Here is a 20,044-nt window from a genome sequence, read left to right as displayed (position 1 = left end):
CATGTGTTGCTACGTACGAAAGATAGCAGCAGCGAAGCGGCCAACACGTGCTCACAAGGCACGTGCGATTGGAGCAAGAGATTATCCGGAGGGGCACGAAGAAGACGACGACGTGTGGAACTCCTGGGAGAAGACCGTGTACGTTGGAGCGAGACTCTTGCTTAACTGTTTGTCGGGCACAAGTTCGCCCAACGTAAATCACTTAAACTAACTTTAACCAACTGTGCGTTACAATATACAGGGTGTTTCATTTTAGCTGCATTAAATTTTTAAAATTGCCTGTGGCAGTTAACACAATTCTAATCCTTGATCTAAACTACTAGACGAGGCGGCGATTACTTCCGAGAGAAATAAAAACGCCGAATTGAATAATTAACATAATTAGGCTAATTACCTTTTTAATGAATAAATTTACTGCACATATTTCAATGTACGAATTATAGCCGGTGAGATCGTAAGGCGTATCCACTGGGAACGAATTCTCAGGACTGAACCAGTATCGAGATATTAATTTTCAAAGTGTACGACGAAATGCATTGGTGTTCCAGTGAACTTTTTTGAAGAAAACGCTGTTTTATGCATTGACGCACAAAAATAACTGGAACGCCTATGCATTTCGTCGGACACTTTGAAAATTATTATCTCGAAACAAGCGCAGCCCAGAAAATTCGTTCGAAGTGGATACACCTTGGAAACTCACTAGCTACAGTTAGTAGATTAAGATATGTGCCGTAAAATAATTAATTAAAAGTTAATTAGCGTAATTATGTTAAGTACTCAATTAGGCATTTGGATTTCTCAGTGGAAGTAATGGTCGCCTCATCGAGTAGTTTAGATCAAGGATTACAATTGTGCTATCTACCACAGGCAATCTTTAAAAATTTGGTGCAGCTAAAATGAAGCACCCTGTATATATCCGCGAATACATCATGCCAGGAAACGACGAGCAACACCAAGCCCCGGCGGAAAAGGAAAAGAAAGCTTCGTTTTAAGTAAATTGGCGATTTCTCCCGAAGGGCGAAGCACCAACTGCGATAACATGGCTCATAGCGTTGTGATTGAACTCCTCGGACGGTGTTATGACTATACGGGGGTTACGACCAACGCGGGTACGACTAACGCGGACGTGGCATACACGGGCGCGGCAATATTTCTGGCGCCCTTAAAAGCTTTAACACGCCATGTATAGGCCTGTAATGAAATCGCAGAGGCGCCAATACGCTGCCCGTATTCTCAATTGGGAGGCTCAATTTCACAATTTCAGCACGTAACATAAGGAAAGGATTGAAATATTTATCAGTGAAGCATTTAAATTGCGTCTACTAGGACATGCGATTTGGCTTTGCAAGTATTGTCCGCCCCTTCAGACAGCTTATATGAACAGGTCAAATAGCGCTTTCAAGGTAAATTGATTAACAAATTTCTAAGAAGAAAAAAAAAGGTAATTGTAACACAGTTTGTTGCAAACATGCTTGGAGTTATGCTTAGTATGTGGTTTTATGGGCGAAATACAGCAAGGAGCGCTGAACAATAAAGAGCGGAAGGAACAAGGCTGTGTTGTCTCTGCTCTTGCCCCTTTTCCCACGCAGCTTCGTATTTTTCGTCAAGAACGCGTGACACATGCATTTGCACCGGCTTTACGTCTTAGCATATGAGCATTTGGCAGGACAAAAACAAACATCGATCTGCAAATGCTTCAGGGGATGTTTTTTTTTTCTTTCTCTGAATTATTCTTGATGTCTCATTATTCATCATAGGTGAGCTGCGAACAACAGCACGCCTAAGGCTTGCCGGTTGTCGCTGAAACATGCGTTCTCAGTCCGCTTCCCTGCTTGCGACGTGACCGACGTCGCACCATGCAGTGCCCACGTGATCCCTCAAATGACGTCACGCCGACTGCAGTGCTATAGTCCTTACAGTGGTGGAGCTCGCCCCGAATGCGTAAATATATGCGAAACACCACGGCGACGCCGACGACGAAAGTTCGCTTGTATAGTGTCCATATAATTGCTTTCGCGATAAAACTATTGGGACCATGTACTCAACCGTCATCCGCCCAGAGGGCCGCAAGAGCGTCGCTGCACTCTTTAAGGACGACTGCGCTCTTCGACCACCCGTGAGCGCACTGCGAACGCTGTTACGTGGGCGCGCATCACTTATTACCCCTTTCTCTTTCTTCCCACTTCATCCTTTCCCTATCTAAGATAGCAAACTAAGTGCAACCTGGTTAACCTCCCTGCGCCTCCTGTTCTTTTAATCTCTCTCTGTGGTTTCGCTTGGATGTGCTGGCGCTTGTCTCATTGAATATTAACAAATAATGTTATTTCCCGCCCACAGGGCGTAAAGGACTAGATTTTATTGAAGCCATTGTAGTGTCACTTGGTTTTGAGTCAAGAAAGATTCGATAAGGAACACTTCGTGTGACTCTCCGGAGGTGTATCTTATTAAAGCTTGCACAGAGTGGCAAAGCTCCCGCCTATAAGTGGCCTTGTGGCCATTGTTTCTTTAACATGAACCCACGCTTCTGTGCAGCGCATATATTTCGCGTTTCAAATGGCTTTTACAGAGCGACTTCTAACTTCTGTCATATTTTATTCTCGCTCTCTTCTATTGTTTTACGACATCACGTTACACTGATAACTTCCCATCAGCCCGGGATAAACCAAACCTTTATTGATCGACATATGAGGGCAACCTAAAGGAGAATCAGCACTGCATAGATCTCGTAACTTAATCCCAAAAAGCGAGCGAGCGAGCGAGCGAACGAACGAACGAACGAACGAACGAACGAACGAACGAACGAACGAACGAACGAACGAACGAACGAACGAACGAACGAACGAACGAACGAACGAACGAACGAACGAACGAACGAACGAACGAACGAACGAACGAACGAACGAACGAACGAACGAACGAACGAACGAACGAACGAACGACGAACGAACGAACGAACGACGAACGAACGAACGAACGAACGAACGAACGAACGAACGAACGAACGAACGAACGAACGAACGAACGAACGAACGAACGAACGAACGAACGAACGAACGAACGAACGAACGAACGAACGAACGAACGAACGAACGAACGAACGAACGAACGAACGAACGAACCCGAACGAACGAACGAACGAACGAACGAACGAACGAACGAACGAACGAACGAACGAACGAACGAACGAACGAACGAACGAACGAACGAACGAATCAATGAACAAACAACTTTGTCAACGACGTCGCTTTGCCAAGTATGTCTGGTTTGCAATACGTGTTTGCGTGTTTCGTGTCCTTGCTCGTACGAGCATCCTTTCTATATCGCCTAGTGTTTCAAGCAGCATGGCCACTGAGGTCGTGTTTCAATGTAGTATCGAAGGGCGGGATTGCTGTGAACGCCTTGGGTCAAAAAGAACGAAAGAGGTGAAATGAAACTAAAAATGAAACTTTCGCTGCTTTAAGCTCTCTCGATTGAAGCGCCAGCTTTTTGTAAGATACGAAATATATTGAAAGGGGGGAAAATGACCGTTTAGGCCCAGGCACAGCTACTACGTGCTTTCCATTCTCTTCTCTTCTTAAATGTTATTTCTATGATTTTCTTTTGCTTCTTTCAGAGAAAGCTGGAGTACCTCGGCCAGACGTCGCCGTCGTGTGTGTCCCCCGTGGCCGGAGCAGCGGTTGAATTTCGCCGACGCAAGTGCGGGGGATGCTGCGCGCTGCTTGCTGATAAAACGGGCGCCACTGTAAACCGCGCGGAGGCGGTCGCCTTCGCTCACCACAGATTTACGTTGTGTGATGGCGAAGTAGTCTAGAACAGTTCGTAACGGGGTAAAGCTCCATGGAATGAGACTCTGGCTTTTCAACTAGTTGGTGCGGTATAGGCAAAATGTGTAGCGTGCGTTGGAAAATGTGACCCGACTATTACTAACTGAAGCAACAAGCGTGGTGTGAGCGCGCACAAACAAACATGAAGAGATCACACTGAATGACTGCAGACAACGACTGTCAAAACGCTGGCAGGAAGCATACGCCGGTGCGGGCGAAGGTACGTGCGGTCTATCGCTTCAACAGGAACTGAGCCGCGAATGCACGGCTCATAAAGGTCAGAGCCGTGTGGAGATAAGAGACGGTGCGGCGAGCGACGAGCGCGGTTGTTGGCAGAAGAAAAGTGCGCCCCCCCCCCCCCCCCCCGCGTCCTCCGGCGCTGGCTTCCCGCTTCCTTGCTTGCGCGCGGGAGAGATAAGAGACCGTGCGGCCGAGCGACGAGCGCGGTTGTTGGCACAGTAGAAGTGCCCCCCCCTCCCTCCGGCGCTGGCTTCCCGCTTCGTTGCTTGCGCGTGGGGATTAAGTGCGTTCGCTCTCCGTGATAGCGTGCGTCCCAGCACGCTTGCGCTCGGGCATACGGCGCGCGGTGAAGATTTTATCTATACGGAACCTCACGGCGACGGCGACGGCGACGACGACGGCGACGGCGACGGCGACGGCGACGGCGACGGCTACGGCGACGGCGACGGCGACGAAGTAAACGGTTAACGAGGGGCAAAGGAGGGGGGGGGGGGAAGGGGAGGGAGCAGTTTCTCAAGACGTAGTCACAGTTACGACTATAGTTGGTGGGTTTGAAAGGACAGCTTTTATTGCAGTGAAATACATTTTTTCTTCATGATTGAGGACATCAGGCTCAAAATATTAGGGACGATTTTCTGCAGTGGTCGACCCGCGTTCGTTGTTTGTTAATGTTTCTTGTTTTTTTTTTCAGTCTTGTACATGCGCTCGAGTGCCCTAATTATTTTTATCATCTTTTAGTTTTGATTGAATCATTTTGAAAACAAATTTGTATTTTACATATAAGTGAAATGTTGTAGTATGCGGACGTACCGTTTCCAACCTCTACAGTTGGGCCTAATTTAACCATGTACCTGCCAACGAAGTCATGGCATTGCATGTCAAACCCCTGCCTACGTAGTTGCGGTATTAAAAGTGAAAACAGGTATTACAAGTGAAAAAAAAATGAGCCGTTATAATTATCTCTGAGTTGCCATTTACCCCAATGCTTACCTTAATTATTATTATTTTAAGTTATTTTTATTTTTTGTACCAGGCCGACTTCCTGTTACTAATTGCTTTATTTAATATAAGATTGGTTTCTTTCATATCTTCATTCGTATTTTTTGTTATCGTAATATCACCCGGTTCTTGGTATATCCCTCCCCAGTTAACTTGCGCCATCGTTGAAGGAATCAGCATCACCGTCATCATAACCGTCATCTGCCCTCCGTTTCGCATCGCGGCTAGCCCTTACACATAGTGCACGAAGATGCCCCACTTCTCATTACCCACTAGCAATAACCGAGCCCTGCCCAGCCTCCCCCCCCCCCCCCCCCCCCTTTTTTTTTTTTTTTTAAGTTGTCCGCTATCAAGTTCTTTTAGATAGCACTGCACTTGTGGATTCTTTTGTCGACTGTCACACTTTGTGGGCGACCGTGTTACAGTCGGGATCGGCACAGTAACACGTCGAGTTAGAGGAGCCTTCAACGCAGTGAGAAAATGTGGCACTGCACGTGAGGTGGTGATGCGATCAGCACTTGACCGGAAACCGCGGTGCTTGCGTAGATTCAGTCTTTTCTGCATCGACCGGCGCCAGCACAAGGGATCGTTTTACACTGCGATGGCGATGCCGACCGACTCGTGCACGTGGCGATAAACGGCTTTCTCGAGAAGAGAAGGAATAGAAAGTTCATTTCGAGTGAAAAACAAGGAGAACGAGTGACTCAGGGACGAGAATTCACTTTGGAAAGGCTTTCCCTTACGTTTCGTGATAAAAAGAAAAGAAAAGAAAAGAGATAACGGACAATGCGTTCTTTCTCTTGGCATGTAGCTCTGAGCTGCCAAGTGAAAGGAGATAAGGTGCTCTTTTTTCATCGGTGATGGATGCTTCCTACGAAGCGACAGAATGTTGGTTGCCAAAACAAAAGTATATAGAAGGTGGTTAGAATGTCCCGAAAACTGCTTATCTTATATCGCGAAAAAAATTCCGAAAGAAAAGCTAGTCATGCATGCGAAACATAGCTCTTACATTACGCCTCTACTAGGCTGCCCGTTAGCGCGTAAAACGAGGCAGTATTTGCACTGAGCGCGAGAAAAAGAAAAACAAATACAGACACAAACAGCAAGTGTGGTGTATTCGGAGTCTCAGCACGCTGTCTTGCCGGCAGAAAGCCGGCAGCTGAGCTGAAAAACTGAAATTACTTAGGCATAAGCGGCTGCGTAAGGCGTCGTCGGCGCGTAACCTCCATCACCCGTGAAAGTATGGCGCATATATAGAGGCGCAACGGTGGAAAGAGAGGAGAAAATGAATTCCCAGGACCAAGAGAGTGAAGGGCGAAGACGGGAACGCCTGGGAATTTCCGCCGAATTGAAGGCAGGCAGGCAGGCAATCGCTACACTGTCCGCCGGGCCATGTTTACATGCAGGACCCCTCTCCACGCTAAGCCTAAGCCGGTTTAGTGAGGCAAATCGCCTTAGCGCAAGAGCCTTAGTCTCGTGGTCGCCATCCCCCAGTGCTTCTCTGCCGTCAAGCTTTGCTTCGGTTTAAACGACGCTGCAGTATATACAAGACTGAGAGAAGAGGCGGGGGAAAAAAATGACGGTTTCAGGAAAGAAAAAAGGCAGTCTTATTCGTTTGTCCTACTTCGTTAAACTTTGTTGAAAAACTGGGAAAGAAAAAAAAGTGCAAGCGATGAACCCCATTTCGAGGAGTTGCGCTTCAGAGAGTACAGGAGCCTTTGGGATTTCTGGGCCGATGTAGCAGTCTGTCGAAAGGTACTTGTTTCAGTCTCATCGACCTCACAGTGCGAAAAGCTGAGCAATGGAGGTAAGCGTGGGACTTTCCGTGTGGTGACGAAGCACGTGGCGAAGGCTCGCTCCGGATTGCATCCTTAGAGCTATGAAAAATGTTCATCGCGCTAGGCGTGCAAGTGCGTCAGCTTTTCCCATTTCCTTCAATGCCTACGTGGGATGGGATTCATTGAAAGTTTGCGTTAAATGCCTTGCTCATTAGATTCTTTAAATTTAATTTTCTCGCACTTAATGCGAAGCGTTCTTTGTCTCATTCTTGTCACTTTGCGGTAGATAGGTTCCTGTCTCACCTCACTTTAGTAAGAAGAAGATAATGTACGCCCCATGGTGGAATCGAACGTCTGCCGTGGAGCACAGCAGCCAAGTGCTCTAACCACTAGGCCACGATCACACACATACTAGTCTCGCTCCGAAGGCTCTTTGGAACAATCGGCGATTGTGCCACGTGCCGCTTCCTCGTCTTCGTTCCCTGTGACTGCTCGCGCTTTGAGGCGCCCTGCTAGACTGCACTATCTCCGGGACCGGCCCACTTTGCCCTGCGCTTCCCTCGTAGCAGCTTACGCTACGTAGAAACTGCGACCTTGTACCAACTTCGTGATCGCCCAAGTTAATAACGTTTTAACACTTCTTCACCGGAGTACAAATGCCATCGTCGTTTTAACCTATACCGCGTGACATAGCCATCGTCAGGCACGTACGATTGTATAACACGTAGTCGCTGAATGACGTGGCAATCCGCGTTTCTCTCACTTACGCTCATCCGCTACCCATGTATAACGCAACAATCGTCACATCGTAAGCTCTCGTTGAACAGCCGGCGTGGATATGCCTTTGCTGGCATACGATCGTCTTCGACGCGGTCGTCGTCCTGCTGTGGTCGTCATACACACGTATACGCTCGCGACCCACACGCACAATGAACACAAGCACGTTGCTTCACCTGGAAACGGTTTTCGGCGCCCAAAACAAATCTGGATAGTCAGGTATACCGCAAATTGCTTCACATATCGTCGATTCCCTCAGTGCGTGGGATCGGCACAATTATTTTTGTTTTTGTTTGACATGTGCGACGAGTTGTGGTCGCACAACTCTGTTCGTTCTGTGATATATTGTAGAAACTTTTCAACGACGTAGCGCGATCACAAAATTCGGCGTGTGAATTACCTAATTACGAGCGCATAACGTTGATGTACTTACCGTGAAATGCTACGTACATGGCTCACGTTAAGTGCAGGCTTAGAAAATTAAGTGGTGTCATTTAAAGTAACACAACGCGCCTGAGTAGCAGCGATTCGGCAACGCTCTAACCCCCCTCTCCCATCTCTATCTGTGGGGCAACTTCGTGAGGGAGGGCAGTGCTGCGTCGACCGGCACGTGCGCGTTGTGACGTTCGCCTGCTTATCTCTCGTTCTATCTCGCGGAACTTGCCACCGTATTTGCAACAGCGCTTCGGGTCGAATTGGTTCCTTTCGACTCCTAGTTCTGCGTCGAGGCTACAGCCACGGCTCGATCAAGAGTGCAATCTAAACGGGGCAACCTTTATAAAAGTACACATTTGATAGATAAGTGGCGCTCTTTATAGCGTAAACAACGGTAAGAGACGCACGGGAGCCTGTAAATGTTGCTCCAATCGATGTGTACTTTAGGCCTCACATTAGCATTATTTAGGACAAATAACCATTGTTTAGGGTGTATTAGTGTATTACAGTTACTTATGGCAAAGGGTGCTTAAGAAATGTGCCAAAGATCACCTAAAGAAATCTGAATAAGTGCACTTTTTTTTAAAGCCACCGTGTTAAAGGCGTAGTCATTGCGCTTTAATATTGTTCCTCAGAGAACTATGAGCTATAATTTTTTACCCAGAAACATTGAGAGAGAGAGTGAGAGAGAGTGAGAGAGAGAGAGAATATTGCTTCTGGGAATATGAAGAAGAAGCAGGTGTGTGAACGTTATGCGCGCGCAGGCATGACAGCGTTTAGCGGTCTTTAAAAGGCGATCACGCAGTCCAGTTGACTTCAAGAAGTGCAACAATGCTTTAGTGGCTTTCTCAGACGATGACACTTAAAGCAATGGTCCCCATATTTTTTTATTACTACTTTTTTGTGAGCGATCTCTCTGTCGCCCAGTCGGCTTAGGGTAGCTCACTGTGACCAGCGCTGTCCTCCAAAGTTTGTTGAAAGGCTAGCAATATTTATGCGCTTACGCAGAAAGCTTTAGAAAGAAATAAAGCCATCTACCTAAGTTACAAGAAGACACAGTTCATCCCTTGGTCAGCCATAAGGGACAGACTGGCCCAAAAAACGAACTACCAAAAATCGGGCTACCAAAACTACCAAAACTACTCTTCGTCAAAAAAAAAAAAAAAAAAAAAAAACGAGTCATGTTCGAGCTCTTCAGAAACCTATAATTTGATGAATGAAGACGCGGGAAGCCTGGAGAAGGTTTCTAAAATAAAATTAAAGTTTCTTCTTTCTCTCCGATTCGCTGATCATATGAAAGGCTTAACAAGTCTTGCCAGTGTGCTTGTGTACACGCCTTATAAGTAGACAGTGGGTGAATAGCCAGTGTATACATACCCGCACGCACGCGCGCGCATGAGTGAGTGAGTGAGTGAGTGAGTGAGTGAGTGAGTGAGTGAGTGAGTGAGTGAGTGAGTGAGTGAGTGAGTGAGTGAGTGAGTGAGTGAGTGAGTGAGTGAGTGAGTGAGTGAGTGAGTGAGTGAGTGAGTGAGTGAGTGAGTGAGTGAGTGAGTGAGTGAGTGAGTGAGTGAGTGAGTGAGTGAGTGAGTGAGTGAGTGAGTGAGTGAGTGTGCTCGTGTGTGTTTGTTTTGCAACTGCCCTGTTCTTATTCCTGTGACGCACGCACATAATATATTCTTAACACCTAACATTACTATGTATAGCTGGTATAGCTTCTTGAGTTCTTTTTCAGGCTAAAACCGGAGAGTGCCTCTTTGATTGGCTGTTAACTTCCTAAACTTAGTTAGACTATCTTAGTTGGAAATCTCTGTTATGTGGTATAGAGACCATCGCAACTGGAAAGTCTCCAGAATGGTGTTCATCGCTCACCATATTATTCACCTTGCAGCCTAAATTATTATTCAGCTTTCAATTATTCACCTTACAGCCTCAGGCTGCAAGGTGAATAATTTGAATTTTATTATATAGGAGGAATAACAGAATGGAGCATTCTCACTTCTCCATTTCGTTCCCTGCTGTGGTCAAATGAGCGGAACTAGTCTGGGTACGTTTGCTTGAAAGATGCCATCTAATTTCGTTACAAGCTTTGGTAAATAAGGGAGAAGACAAAGAAAATAGAAGAGATGAGTCTAGCGGCTGTTTCGCCCACCATTATTCAATACGACTAAAGCGTGAATGCAGGGAACGAAAGAACAAACACGCATGCACAGTTTATGTTGGGAAACTCAAGCTCTTCCTGCCTTACCCAGCCTCTGTGCAGGCGCGCATAAGAAATGGGCGTGTGAGAGAGCAGATGAATGGTAGAGCTAAGCTTTGCAAGTGTGAATTAATGAGCAAGCTTTGCAGTGAAGGCGGGATGGCTGGTGCTGCCAAGTGGTTGTGGAAGCTTGACGAGAAGGTGCACTGAGGGATGAATGAATGAGCGTACCTGCGGTGGCGAGAATGGGACCATGTACAATGAATCATGTAACGATCATTGATCATCATTCCTACCTCTTTGAGATGATCGCCGCATATTGATGATGATTATTATTATGATTTTCATATACTATGACACATACCTAGGACGGGTGAATACCGAAAAAGCGGGTGGTATGAAAATAATTACGAAGAAATTAAGAAATACAAAGCAATATCAGAGTTGTCACATAGCGTAGCACGGGTACATCCGAGTGCGCGCGCGCGCGCCAGTTTGCTTTACGCCAGAGAAATGGTTAAAGTTAAAGCATTTTATTAACCGCTTCACGAAAGCTCCGTTTGAGATAGATTCCAAAATGTGTGTTAGATGTGCCAAAATTTTTTTTCTCTGTCTTTAGCAGACGCTTTAGGCTAAAGTCAGTCAATCACTAACTGAGTTTCGGGCAAAGGACATTGTGCCCACGTCAATAATTCAACCTTTCTCAAATAAGTGTGCACTGGAAATTACAAACGTTGAGTTTATTGATGCGTTAATAATAAATATAAGTTCGGGGCGAGTATTTATTCATTTAGCGTGAGTCGTACACGAAAACCTCTAGGTACTTTTCGCAGACTACAGTACGCATATTCCTACCCCTTTATAAAATCTGAATCAAAGCGAGCTGTACTTAGCTGTGAAGTCTAGGCTTGGCTTAGAAAGGACGTGTTTTTGAGTAAGAGACGATATAGCCCTGGTTTTCAAAGTGCTAATTGGCGCTTTAAGATTATCTGTAGGGGCACAAATTATCAGCCAGTATTTTAACTATACAACGTTATATCCTTCCATATCGGGAGGTCACCGTTTAATTAAAATATCGAAAATGGGAAGCGATTTCGCATGTGATGACGAGGCCGAATTAACGGCAAACTCCTGTGTATTTAATTTACTTTTCAATCGCCTGCAGCAGCTCACGTGCCAAGCTCGCCGTTTCTAAGTGAACAAACATAAGGATGACGACACAGCCATGGTCTGCCGAGTTTGTGGTTTGCGCGCCGATACCAGCTAGTGGCAATCTCGCAAGGCGACATAGCGGTCAGCGTCATTAGCGAAAGCAGTACAGTTACCGACAACACTGAACGAATTGCCAATCTTCCATCAAAGCACAAAGCCGGCAAGTATAGGCGTCTTCCTGTTGAGGATATATGCTGCATTGTATAAAGATTCTTGTGTACGGGCAAATCACTCAAACTACTGACGAAAAAGCGTGCGACAACTGCCTGTTTATGACGCTCTTTGTTGCTTGAAGAGTTGTCGTTTTTGTTTTCTGCAATTATATCGCGCCTTCCCACTTAGAATTTGAACTGAAATACAGCGCGTGTCGTCCTTGTTCCCATCTTAGCATACGCGTGACTGGTTGTAATCAGAACTATAGCACAAATGTGGGCAAACGGCTTCCGATTGAGCCATGTTTCTTCGAGACAGAAAAGTAAAGTGTAAGTTTCTTCGGCATCATCGCTAAAAGTACAAGTCGACACAGAATCTACGCGCCTGATGAAGGTACTCAGGGCATCTTGGTTGTATACGAAATTGAAGGAACGATGCAAGTGCGTGCCAACAGTAGCGTAAGCTACCTTGAAGGTTTTGGCCGAAATTGGAGGTGAGCTACATTTCTTAATAAGTTCTAGTGCTGAAAAAAAAGAGTAAAAATAAAAGGAAAGAATCGACGACTCCTAAAGCTAGCTGCTATTGCAACGGCGCTTCGGTGAAAGATTTCTGTTATCCTCGCAACGCTCAGCAACACATTACTTCAGCTCGAAGGGAAGAAAAAAAAAGTCGCAAGTCATGCAGATCCTTGCCACGTGGCTCCATCTGCTTTTCCGCAACCCTTAGCATTATATATTGACGGCGTACGTACCCTCGCAGCTGGCGCGCTGTGCCTCGGCCGATGATGCTGGCCGAACTTCGTGCCAGAAGCGCCAGCAGCAGTAACGGGACGAGTCCAGGCCGTACGGGGCCCATTGCGTTCTCAGCCCAGACTGGCCACTCGTCGAAAGCGGGAACGGAGGGCGACCATCGGGCCGCAATCGCGCGCGCACCGCTGACCAAGGGTCTTCTTGGGTGAAGCCCGGTGTCGGGTGTCCCTGAGCTCGCCCACGACTTTACCGCCTGCTACGACGGCAGCTGCGCGTGCGAGCTCTCTCGGACGACGCCGAGCAGGGCGCGTGACGACGATGATCGAGGCTCTGATGCGGGACATTTCGACGCTTTTCGCTCGATTGCTGTCGAGCCCATTCGGTCTTAGAAAGCGTCGAGAGCGGCCGTTGGATATGTTACCTGCGCGAAAAGAAGAATGAGAAAGAGCATAAGAAACAGACGGATGAAGAGAATGAAGAGAAACGGATGATAGAACGAATGAAAGAACGGATGAACGGATGAAACGGAATGCCTATCTTTCTAGCATTGGCACCTCGCAAGCCAATGTACTCTCGACCTTTGCAGTAGTCGAGTTGATCGAGATGTGGAGATTTTGCCCCTGTTATTTTTCCAAAGCTGCAACTGCTCCTCTTTTCTCTTTCAGGAAGAGAGATATCAAGGAACGGAAAGAAGTGCGGAGATTAAAGTGGAGTAGAAGTTAGTGAAATTGAAATTAAGTACATTGCAAAAAAAGAAATAAAGCATTAGTTCTTTTCGTCAACGAACCTGTAATTTAAGCGTCATCTGCAACACTCATTTGTGTTCTGCGCCATTCTGACTTATGTAGGGCTTAACGTCTCACAGCAACACCTGTAGCCGCTGAAGCCTATTGTTCTGAAATAGTTCTGACCACCTGGTGTTGCTTAACGTGCATCCAAATAAATTATTACAGAAATATTTATTCATTCCGCCTTCATAGTGATGCAGCAGTTTGTTACGTAACCTCGTGGTCAAAAGCATAGAAGCCGTTTTGTGATTCACAAGGTCTGTCGTAGAGTTATTTCATGACTTTCGTGCAACACCTGGTGCTCAGAAGTTCAGGTGAGCGTTGTCGCTCTCGAATAAAATTGGCTTTCGTGTAAAGAAACTTCTTAGGGGGTACTATGTAACGCTATGCCCAGTGTTTTGATTGACTGTATAGGCCTATACTCTTGGCATTTTAAAATCGCAACATGGTCTCTGCTTGTGCAACGCAGGCACAGACGTGTCACTTAAGTTGCCAGGCGTTGCGAAAAGTGAGAGAAGCAGAATCAAAGGCCCACCGGAATCGGAAAAGCCGAACTGAGCTCGCAGAAGCTAGTCCAACCTCGATTAAATGTGGATTCCTAGTCACCTTACGCAAATGCAATTAACCTGCAGAGTGCTTGTGTCGACTACGCCGGTGTCACCTAGATTAGTGGGAAGCCTCGCGAAAGTGCTATTCCAGCTGCTCAAAGTCCTTCTCTTCACCGTCGTGGGAAATGCCAGATATGGCCTGCACGCTGTCACAACTTTTTTGTGACGCTGTTGATGCGCAGCTGTCAGACATTAGGATCCACGTGTGCACTCTGGGGGGTATAAAATTTCGTTTCCTTACACTCTTCTGTGCAGTTCATCTACAGTTTTCACGTGCGAAAATTGTGAGCTAGCGTGCCCGTCGATGTGGAATACAGTGGTGCTGAGGAGGTCGAAATGTTACATTGTTAGCAATGTAACAATGTAACCTTCTTGCCAACTGTCCACAGCCCTTTCGGCAACATTATGATGATGATGACGACAATCTTAGACACTGTGGCACACGCTCACTGTGGAGGACCGGCCAATAATCGGGGAGCGTTAGGAAAGTAAGGTGAATGTATTTTAATAACTATATGTTATGCGGGCGTCTGGGCCACCCCCGCTTCTCATGCTGTCCAGAAGCCTCCCTTTCAGAACAAAACCTCTTGTAGGATCGTATGAAGTGCGCTACGCCACCCGTTTCGCTGCACTCAGTGCAACGGGGCGAAATTGGAGTGTAGGCCGATCCCGTTTTAGTCTGTGCAGGAGGGTGGCTTCCACGCGGATTAGTTCCATAACAGCCCGGGCTGACACGGCGGGGTCCTAAGTGGAAAGAAAGTGACGACGAATTGGCTCTTTAGGGAGTTGGCGATTCCCCGGAACCCTCACTGTAGTTATGAGATACAAACGCTAGGAAATACGGCGGCACACTAGACGAAGGAGACACAACACGGTGCTGTTGTGTTGCTTTCTCATGTGCTATTGTGTAGCGCTGGTATCGCATAATGAAAAACCAATGAGTCCGACGCATTGTGTTAGCGGTCTCACGATCGGTTGCCTTGAATTTGTTTTATTGGAACAAACAGCAGCTCTTTCGTTACCAGCGACATAAACGTGCCAAAGTATTCATTGAATTTTAATAATAATTCCTTCTAACCCTCTCCGTTCCCCCCTTTTTATTGTTTTTGTGAATTCTTTAAGTGAAGCAGCAATTCACAACAGGACTTCTTTGGTGGAATTTTGCCAAGTAGTTGCCGATTGCCAGCTTCAAATCCGCGAGCGTAACGGCGTTCAGTGCGGGTCAATTCTTATGTTTACGAAGAAGACCAGGAATAACGGTGGCCTTCGCAACTGTCAAGGAGAGCAGGAGGTAGTAGAAATGGAGGTGTTTGGGGTAGATTTCATTCAAGTTCTTCAGCATCAATAAACGGGCCTCAGAGGAAGGTGTCAATTGTTCGGAGCGCCATCCAGGAATAGTAAGGTCGTAAATGACATCCTCGAACATCCATGGGGAACCATCTCATTGCTTTCGTTTCGGAATTAGCTCTAGTGTGCTACTTCATCATCAATCCTCACGTTCCTAGACTTTTCTCTCTTTCCATTTCGTTCCAGTGTAGTGTAGCGGGGTCAAGTTTTTCGCTTTTCCTTACTTCCTTCTTTTTCACTGGAAACCGCTATAACAAAAAAAGGGAGCGATGAAGAAGAAACTGTAATGAAAAAGGGGCTCGCGCTATTCGCGCCAGCTCCGCGCTCGCCAGACACCTGCGACTGCGAAGGCCGAAGACACCTCCTTCGTAGCGTCGCCTCGAAGCAAGGGCACCCTGCGCCCGGACCACATGGACGACGTTCAGCAGCCAGTGCCGTTGGCTCGTTCGGACTCCTCGTCCAGGACGTCCCAGCAACCGGAGCGGCACCCGCTGAGCGATGAGCAGATCAGCGAGTTCCGCGAGGCTTTCACGCTGTACGATAAGGACGGGAGCGGCTGCATTAGGGCGTCCGACCTGGGCACCGTCATGCGCTCCCTGGGCTATCACCCGACTGAGGCGCAGGTCGCGGTAAGCGAATGCCTCAGTGGCCACGCTCGCCTCTCGTCAGCTGTGAAAGAGGCGACGAATCATGCACGTTAAGGTAGTCTAGCTCACTGCGCGTTAGTCCAGTCTAGCTCACTGCACGTCTGGTTAGGATATCAGGCGCCCGCTCATGTGTGTCGGCGTTCTGGGATCATTTAGACGGTTTTCTGGAGTATTCCGAAATTTTAACCGTAGTTTAACCATATTTTGACCATAACAATAGTTTGGCACAAGAATTACAAATATAAGATATATCAGAATTTCTGAAATCGTAATGCAAGATAAACTGACTTAAGGTCTGATCAACCATTCGTGCTGTGTAGACGTGCTGTTGTCATAACAATTAGGCGAATGAAAGCACGTTGCCTTTTCTTTGAATGCCAGGTGCTTTCTTTAATTTGGCTGCAGTTCGCGTAAGGAACTGCTTTTACGTACTGACATGGTATAAAGGTTATAAACTGGGATAAGATGCCTCAGAAAGGCTGGCCAACGTTTCGAAAGGAGGACCTATCTTCATCAAAGGCGGCCTCGTCATCCTCGGCAGGTTAGTTGTAACGGGTTTCTACAAACCCGTTTTCTTTTCGTTGTTAGATTTTTAACGAAAAGACAACGCATGAACACGGATTTGTCGACAGTGACAGGTGTCAGTGAGCACCTCTCTCTTAGAAGAATGTGGCGCACTTTGTGGGATCTTGTTGAACTCACTCTGGCGAAGAGGTCTGCTGCCGCGCTAGTACTATAAATGAATATAGGCATACTACGCTCATTTTTATGTTGGCTACAGTATGCCTGGACTGCTGGTCACCTCTCTGGTGTTACTTAGTCTTTGGTCGAGTGTAGAAGCTGTGCATATCGTGGACCTCGAGGGTCACGTAGGTCGGGGTCATCAACGCCTGCACTTTGCTTCCTTTGGAAGTTATGACCATGTGAAGCAAACAGAGAATGAATCAAGAAAACACCCGCGTACTGAGATTTAGGTGCACGTTAAAGAACTCCAGGTGGTACAAAGTATTCCGGAGTCCCCCACTACGGCGTGTCTCATAATGAGATCGTGGTTTTGGCACGTAAAACTCCATAATTTTTTTTATTTAAGAGAAAGCATAGGGGCAATACACTTTTGTATTTAATTGAAGTGTAGAAGTAATGAGGAAAAGAGCAATGATAGTGGATAAAAGGTAACTTGCTGCAAATAGAAGCCAAACGCGTATCTTCCGCGTGCGCTTCTTTATCAGTTAAGCTACTGCATGCCCAATGACGTAGATGTGGGTTTGAATCCCATCTGCGGCAAGTTGTCTTTCCATCCACTTTCATTTTGCTTTTTCCTATTATTTCTACATTTCAGTCCAGCTTAACACCTAATTTTTCATATGCTTTCTCTGGCAATTCATTGCTGCTTCCTTCGTAATTGTAAATATACCAGGCGTTTCTTTTTTAGGCTATACAGAGTAAAAAAAGAAAAAAAAAACAATAACCTGAGGTAGATAGCACAGTTCAATTCATTGAACTGGATTACTCAAAAAGGCGGTCATTACGAGCACAAAAATTAAAATTAATATGGGACTAATTAAAAAAATTCACTAATTAGCATTTTAACCATTTTATGACACATAGTGCAATTTGCGAATTGCAGCCAGTGAGTACGCTAGGCGAGAAAGCTAAAAAATAACTGATATGCCAATGCATCTCGTCGCACACTTTGGGAAGGAATATCTCAAAACTGGCGTCGATCATACTCAGAATTCGTTACTAGTGGATACGTCTTGTGAGCTGACCAGCAACAATTCGTAAATTGCAATGCATGCCGTAAAGTAACTAGTTAAATGCTTAATTGGGTAAATTTTGTTAATTACTTAATTACGCGGTTTGTTTTCTCGTGGATGTGATATCAAACTTTTTGAGTATACAGCTAAAAAGCTCGAATTGTGTTATCTGCCACAGGTGATATTTAAAAATTCTGCAATCCACAAAAAAATAAATAAAATAAGACACCCTATATAAGAAAAGATTGAGCCCCCGATTTCCCTCGCTCATTTCTTTCTTTGGGTTAGACATCTTAAAAAAGGGGCGGGAGGCTAACCCTGCAGAATCTGTCACACCAAGCCCCCGTAGGAAGCGTAACCACTCCGTATGTTGAAAGCAGAAGAAAACGATAATGTTCAGTAGCCTGGCAAGAGAACAAGAATTCAGGATCGCCAGTCAGCCTCTAGAGTCTGTAAAGGAGTACGTTTATCTAGGTCAATTACTCACAGGGGACCCTGATCATGAGAAATAAATTTACAGAAGAATAAAATTGGGTTGGAGTGCATACGGCAGGCATTGCCAAATCCTGACTGGAAGCTTACCACTGTCGTTGAAAAGAAAAGTGTATAATCGTTGCATTCTACCGGTGCTAACATATGGGGCAGAAACTTGGAGGTTAACAAAGAAGCTCGAGAACAAGTTAAGGACCGCACAAAGAGCGATGGAACGGAAAATGTTAGGCGTAACGTTAAGAGACAGGAAGAGAGCGGTGTGGATCAAAGAGCAAACGGGGATAGCCGATATTCTAGTTGACATTAGGATAAAGAAACAGAGCTGGGCAGGCCATGTAATGTGTAGGATAGATAACCGATGGACCATTATAGTTACAAAATGGGTGCCAAGAGAAGCGAAGCGCAATCGAGGACGGCAGGAAACTAGGTGGGGTGATGATATTAGGTAATTTTCAGGCGCAACTTGGATTCAGCTAGCGCAAGACCGGGGTAATTGGAGATAGCTGGGAGAGGCCTTCGTCCTGCAGTGGACTAAAAGATAGAAAAAAGATACATAGGTTCACGATGGTGACGATGATGATGTTGAAAGCAGAACATATTGCACAGGCTGCTTTCGTGCTTTCGCCGAAGAGGAAGAGTTGGAAAATTCATAATAACAATGGCCCGCATCATCCACGGATTCTGCGAGATGTACTCTCGTGACAATAGCGAACGCCTTACAGGAAATAGTGGGCTCCAACTCGCGGGAGAACATCGACTTTCCCGAGTTCCTGACCATCATGGCGAAGGAGGAGATCCGCCCGGACGACGTCGATGACGAGATCCGCGAGGCCTTCAAGGTGTTCGACCGCAACGGCGACGGCTACGTGAGCGCCGCCGAGCTGCGTCACGTGATGACCACCATGGGCGAGAAGCTGTCACACGAGGAAGTGGACGAGATGATACGCGAGGCGGACCAGGACGGCGACGGGCGCATCAACTACGACGAGTTCGTGAGCATGGTGACCTCAAAGTGAATGGCCGGCCGACGGACTCAATAAACCGTTCTTGTATCGTGCCCAGTCGTGCAGTTAGCTGCTCCCAGATTTAGGACACAATAACATCAAGAAAAAACAAAAAAAATCTCACTGTGTTTATTGCTATATGCCTTTCAGTACACAATGGACCGGTATGAAGGAGAGGTTGGGGAACTCAAGATTTTCATGTACGAACAGTTATGAGTACAGGCATTTATGCCGAAATAAAAAGCTTGGCAAGGCTTCAACATTTATCGGCCACACACCAGAGACAGGCAGCGGCTGCCATACCGCGAGCTGTGGGCTGCGATGACAAGAAATAACTTGGTAGGTATCGGCAAGCGGGGTTCCAACTCGGGTTCCTGCAGTCATTTTTTGCTTGAATGTCAGTTAGGCGTTGGCTTCTTTATCGGACCCCGCTGTCTGCCCCGCATTTAGCCCAAGGTAAAGAGATAGCTTTCTTACCCGAGGGAATAGAACAACATTCTAGCAATCTAAAAGTTAGTACACCCCTTCGAAAAAAAGATCTAGCAAATGCATCAGCGTAGAGTAAGTTGGTGCAGTACAAGTTTAGCGCTCTGCCGTTGAATGTCACCTCAAGTTGAACATCACAATAAACGCCAACAGTCAGCTTGCTCTTCGTGAGGGGCCTGTACGTGAACCGAGTATACATTTGCTTTTTCACTTAAAAACCTATCTATCGAATTACATTAAAAAGGATGAATTGCCTGCCCAGGAGGACATCATTTGCTAGAAAAAAAAATAAATTCGTTTTCTTGTTAAACTATTTACGCAACTGTATGGGACACATTGGAGAGTTGAAAGGAATCATCATGAAAGTATGCTTCAGGAATTCTACACTTGAAAATATCCTTGCAGATCAAAATAACACCCGTCAGATTTTATTGCGATGGAAATTAAACGGAACCTGGTGCTGCGTTCGCACCTTCAGCGCCGTCGGCGCCGCCGTCTTGTCCCGAGAACATAGAGTTTCTAAATAAAAAACAGTAATATGAAACTCTATG

General features: G+C 46.3%; 2 protein-coding genes across 2 annotated transcripts in view; one reads left to right on the top strand and one right to left on the bottom strand.

Annotated features, from left to right (window-relative positions):
* LOC119440592 (mucin-19-like) overlaps positions 1-12,514 on the bottom strand; it is a 78,597-nt gene extending 66,083 nt beyond the window's left edge. The window contains 1 exon segment of the mRNA XM_049661971.1: positions 12,367-12,514. Within this exon segment, the coding sequence (XP_049517928.1) occupies positions 12,367-12,470 (104 nt within the window). The 5' untranslated portion in view covers positions 12,471-12,514.
* A 2,905-nt stretch (positions 12,515-15,419) lies between these two features.
* On the top strand, positions 15,420-19,064 carry LOC119442220 (calmodulin-A). The gene is made up of 2 exons (XM_037707009.2): positions 15,420-15,736; positions 18,726-19,064. The coding sequence occupies exons 1-2, from the start codon at positions 15,518-15,520 to the stop codon at positions 19,017-19,019; spliced, it is 513 nt and encodes a 170-aa protein (XP_037562937.1). The 5' UTR covers positions 15,420-15,517; the 3' UTR covers positions 19,020-19,064.
* The last annotated feature ends 980 nt before the right edge of the window (positions 19,065-20,044 follow it).

The sequence above is a fragment of the Dermacentor silvarum genome, chromosome 2, assembly GCF_013339745.2.
Source record: "Dermacentor silvarum isolate Dsil-2018 chromosome 2, BIME_Dsil_1.4, whole genome shotgun sequence".
Lineage (NCBI taxonomy): Eukaryota > Metazoa > Arthropoda > Arachnida > Ixodida > Ixodidae > Dermacentor > Dermacentor silvarum.
Note: the sequence above shows the minus strand (reverse complement) of the source record. Positions and strands in the feature narration are given on the sequence as shown.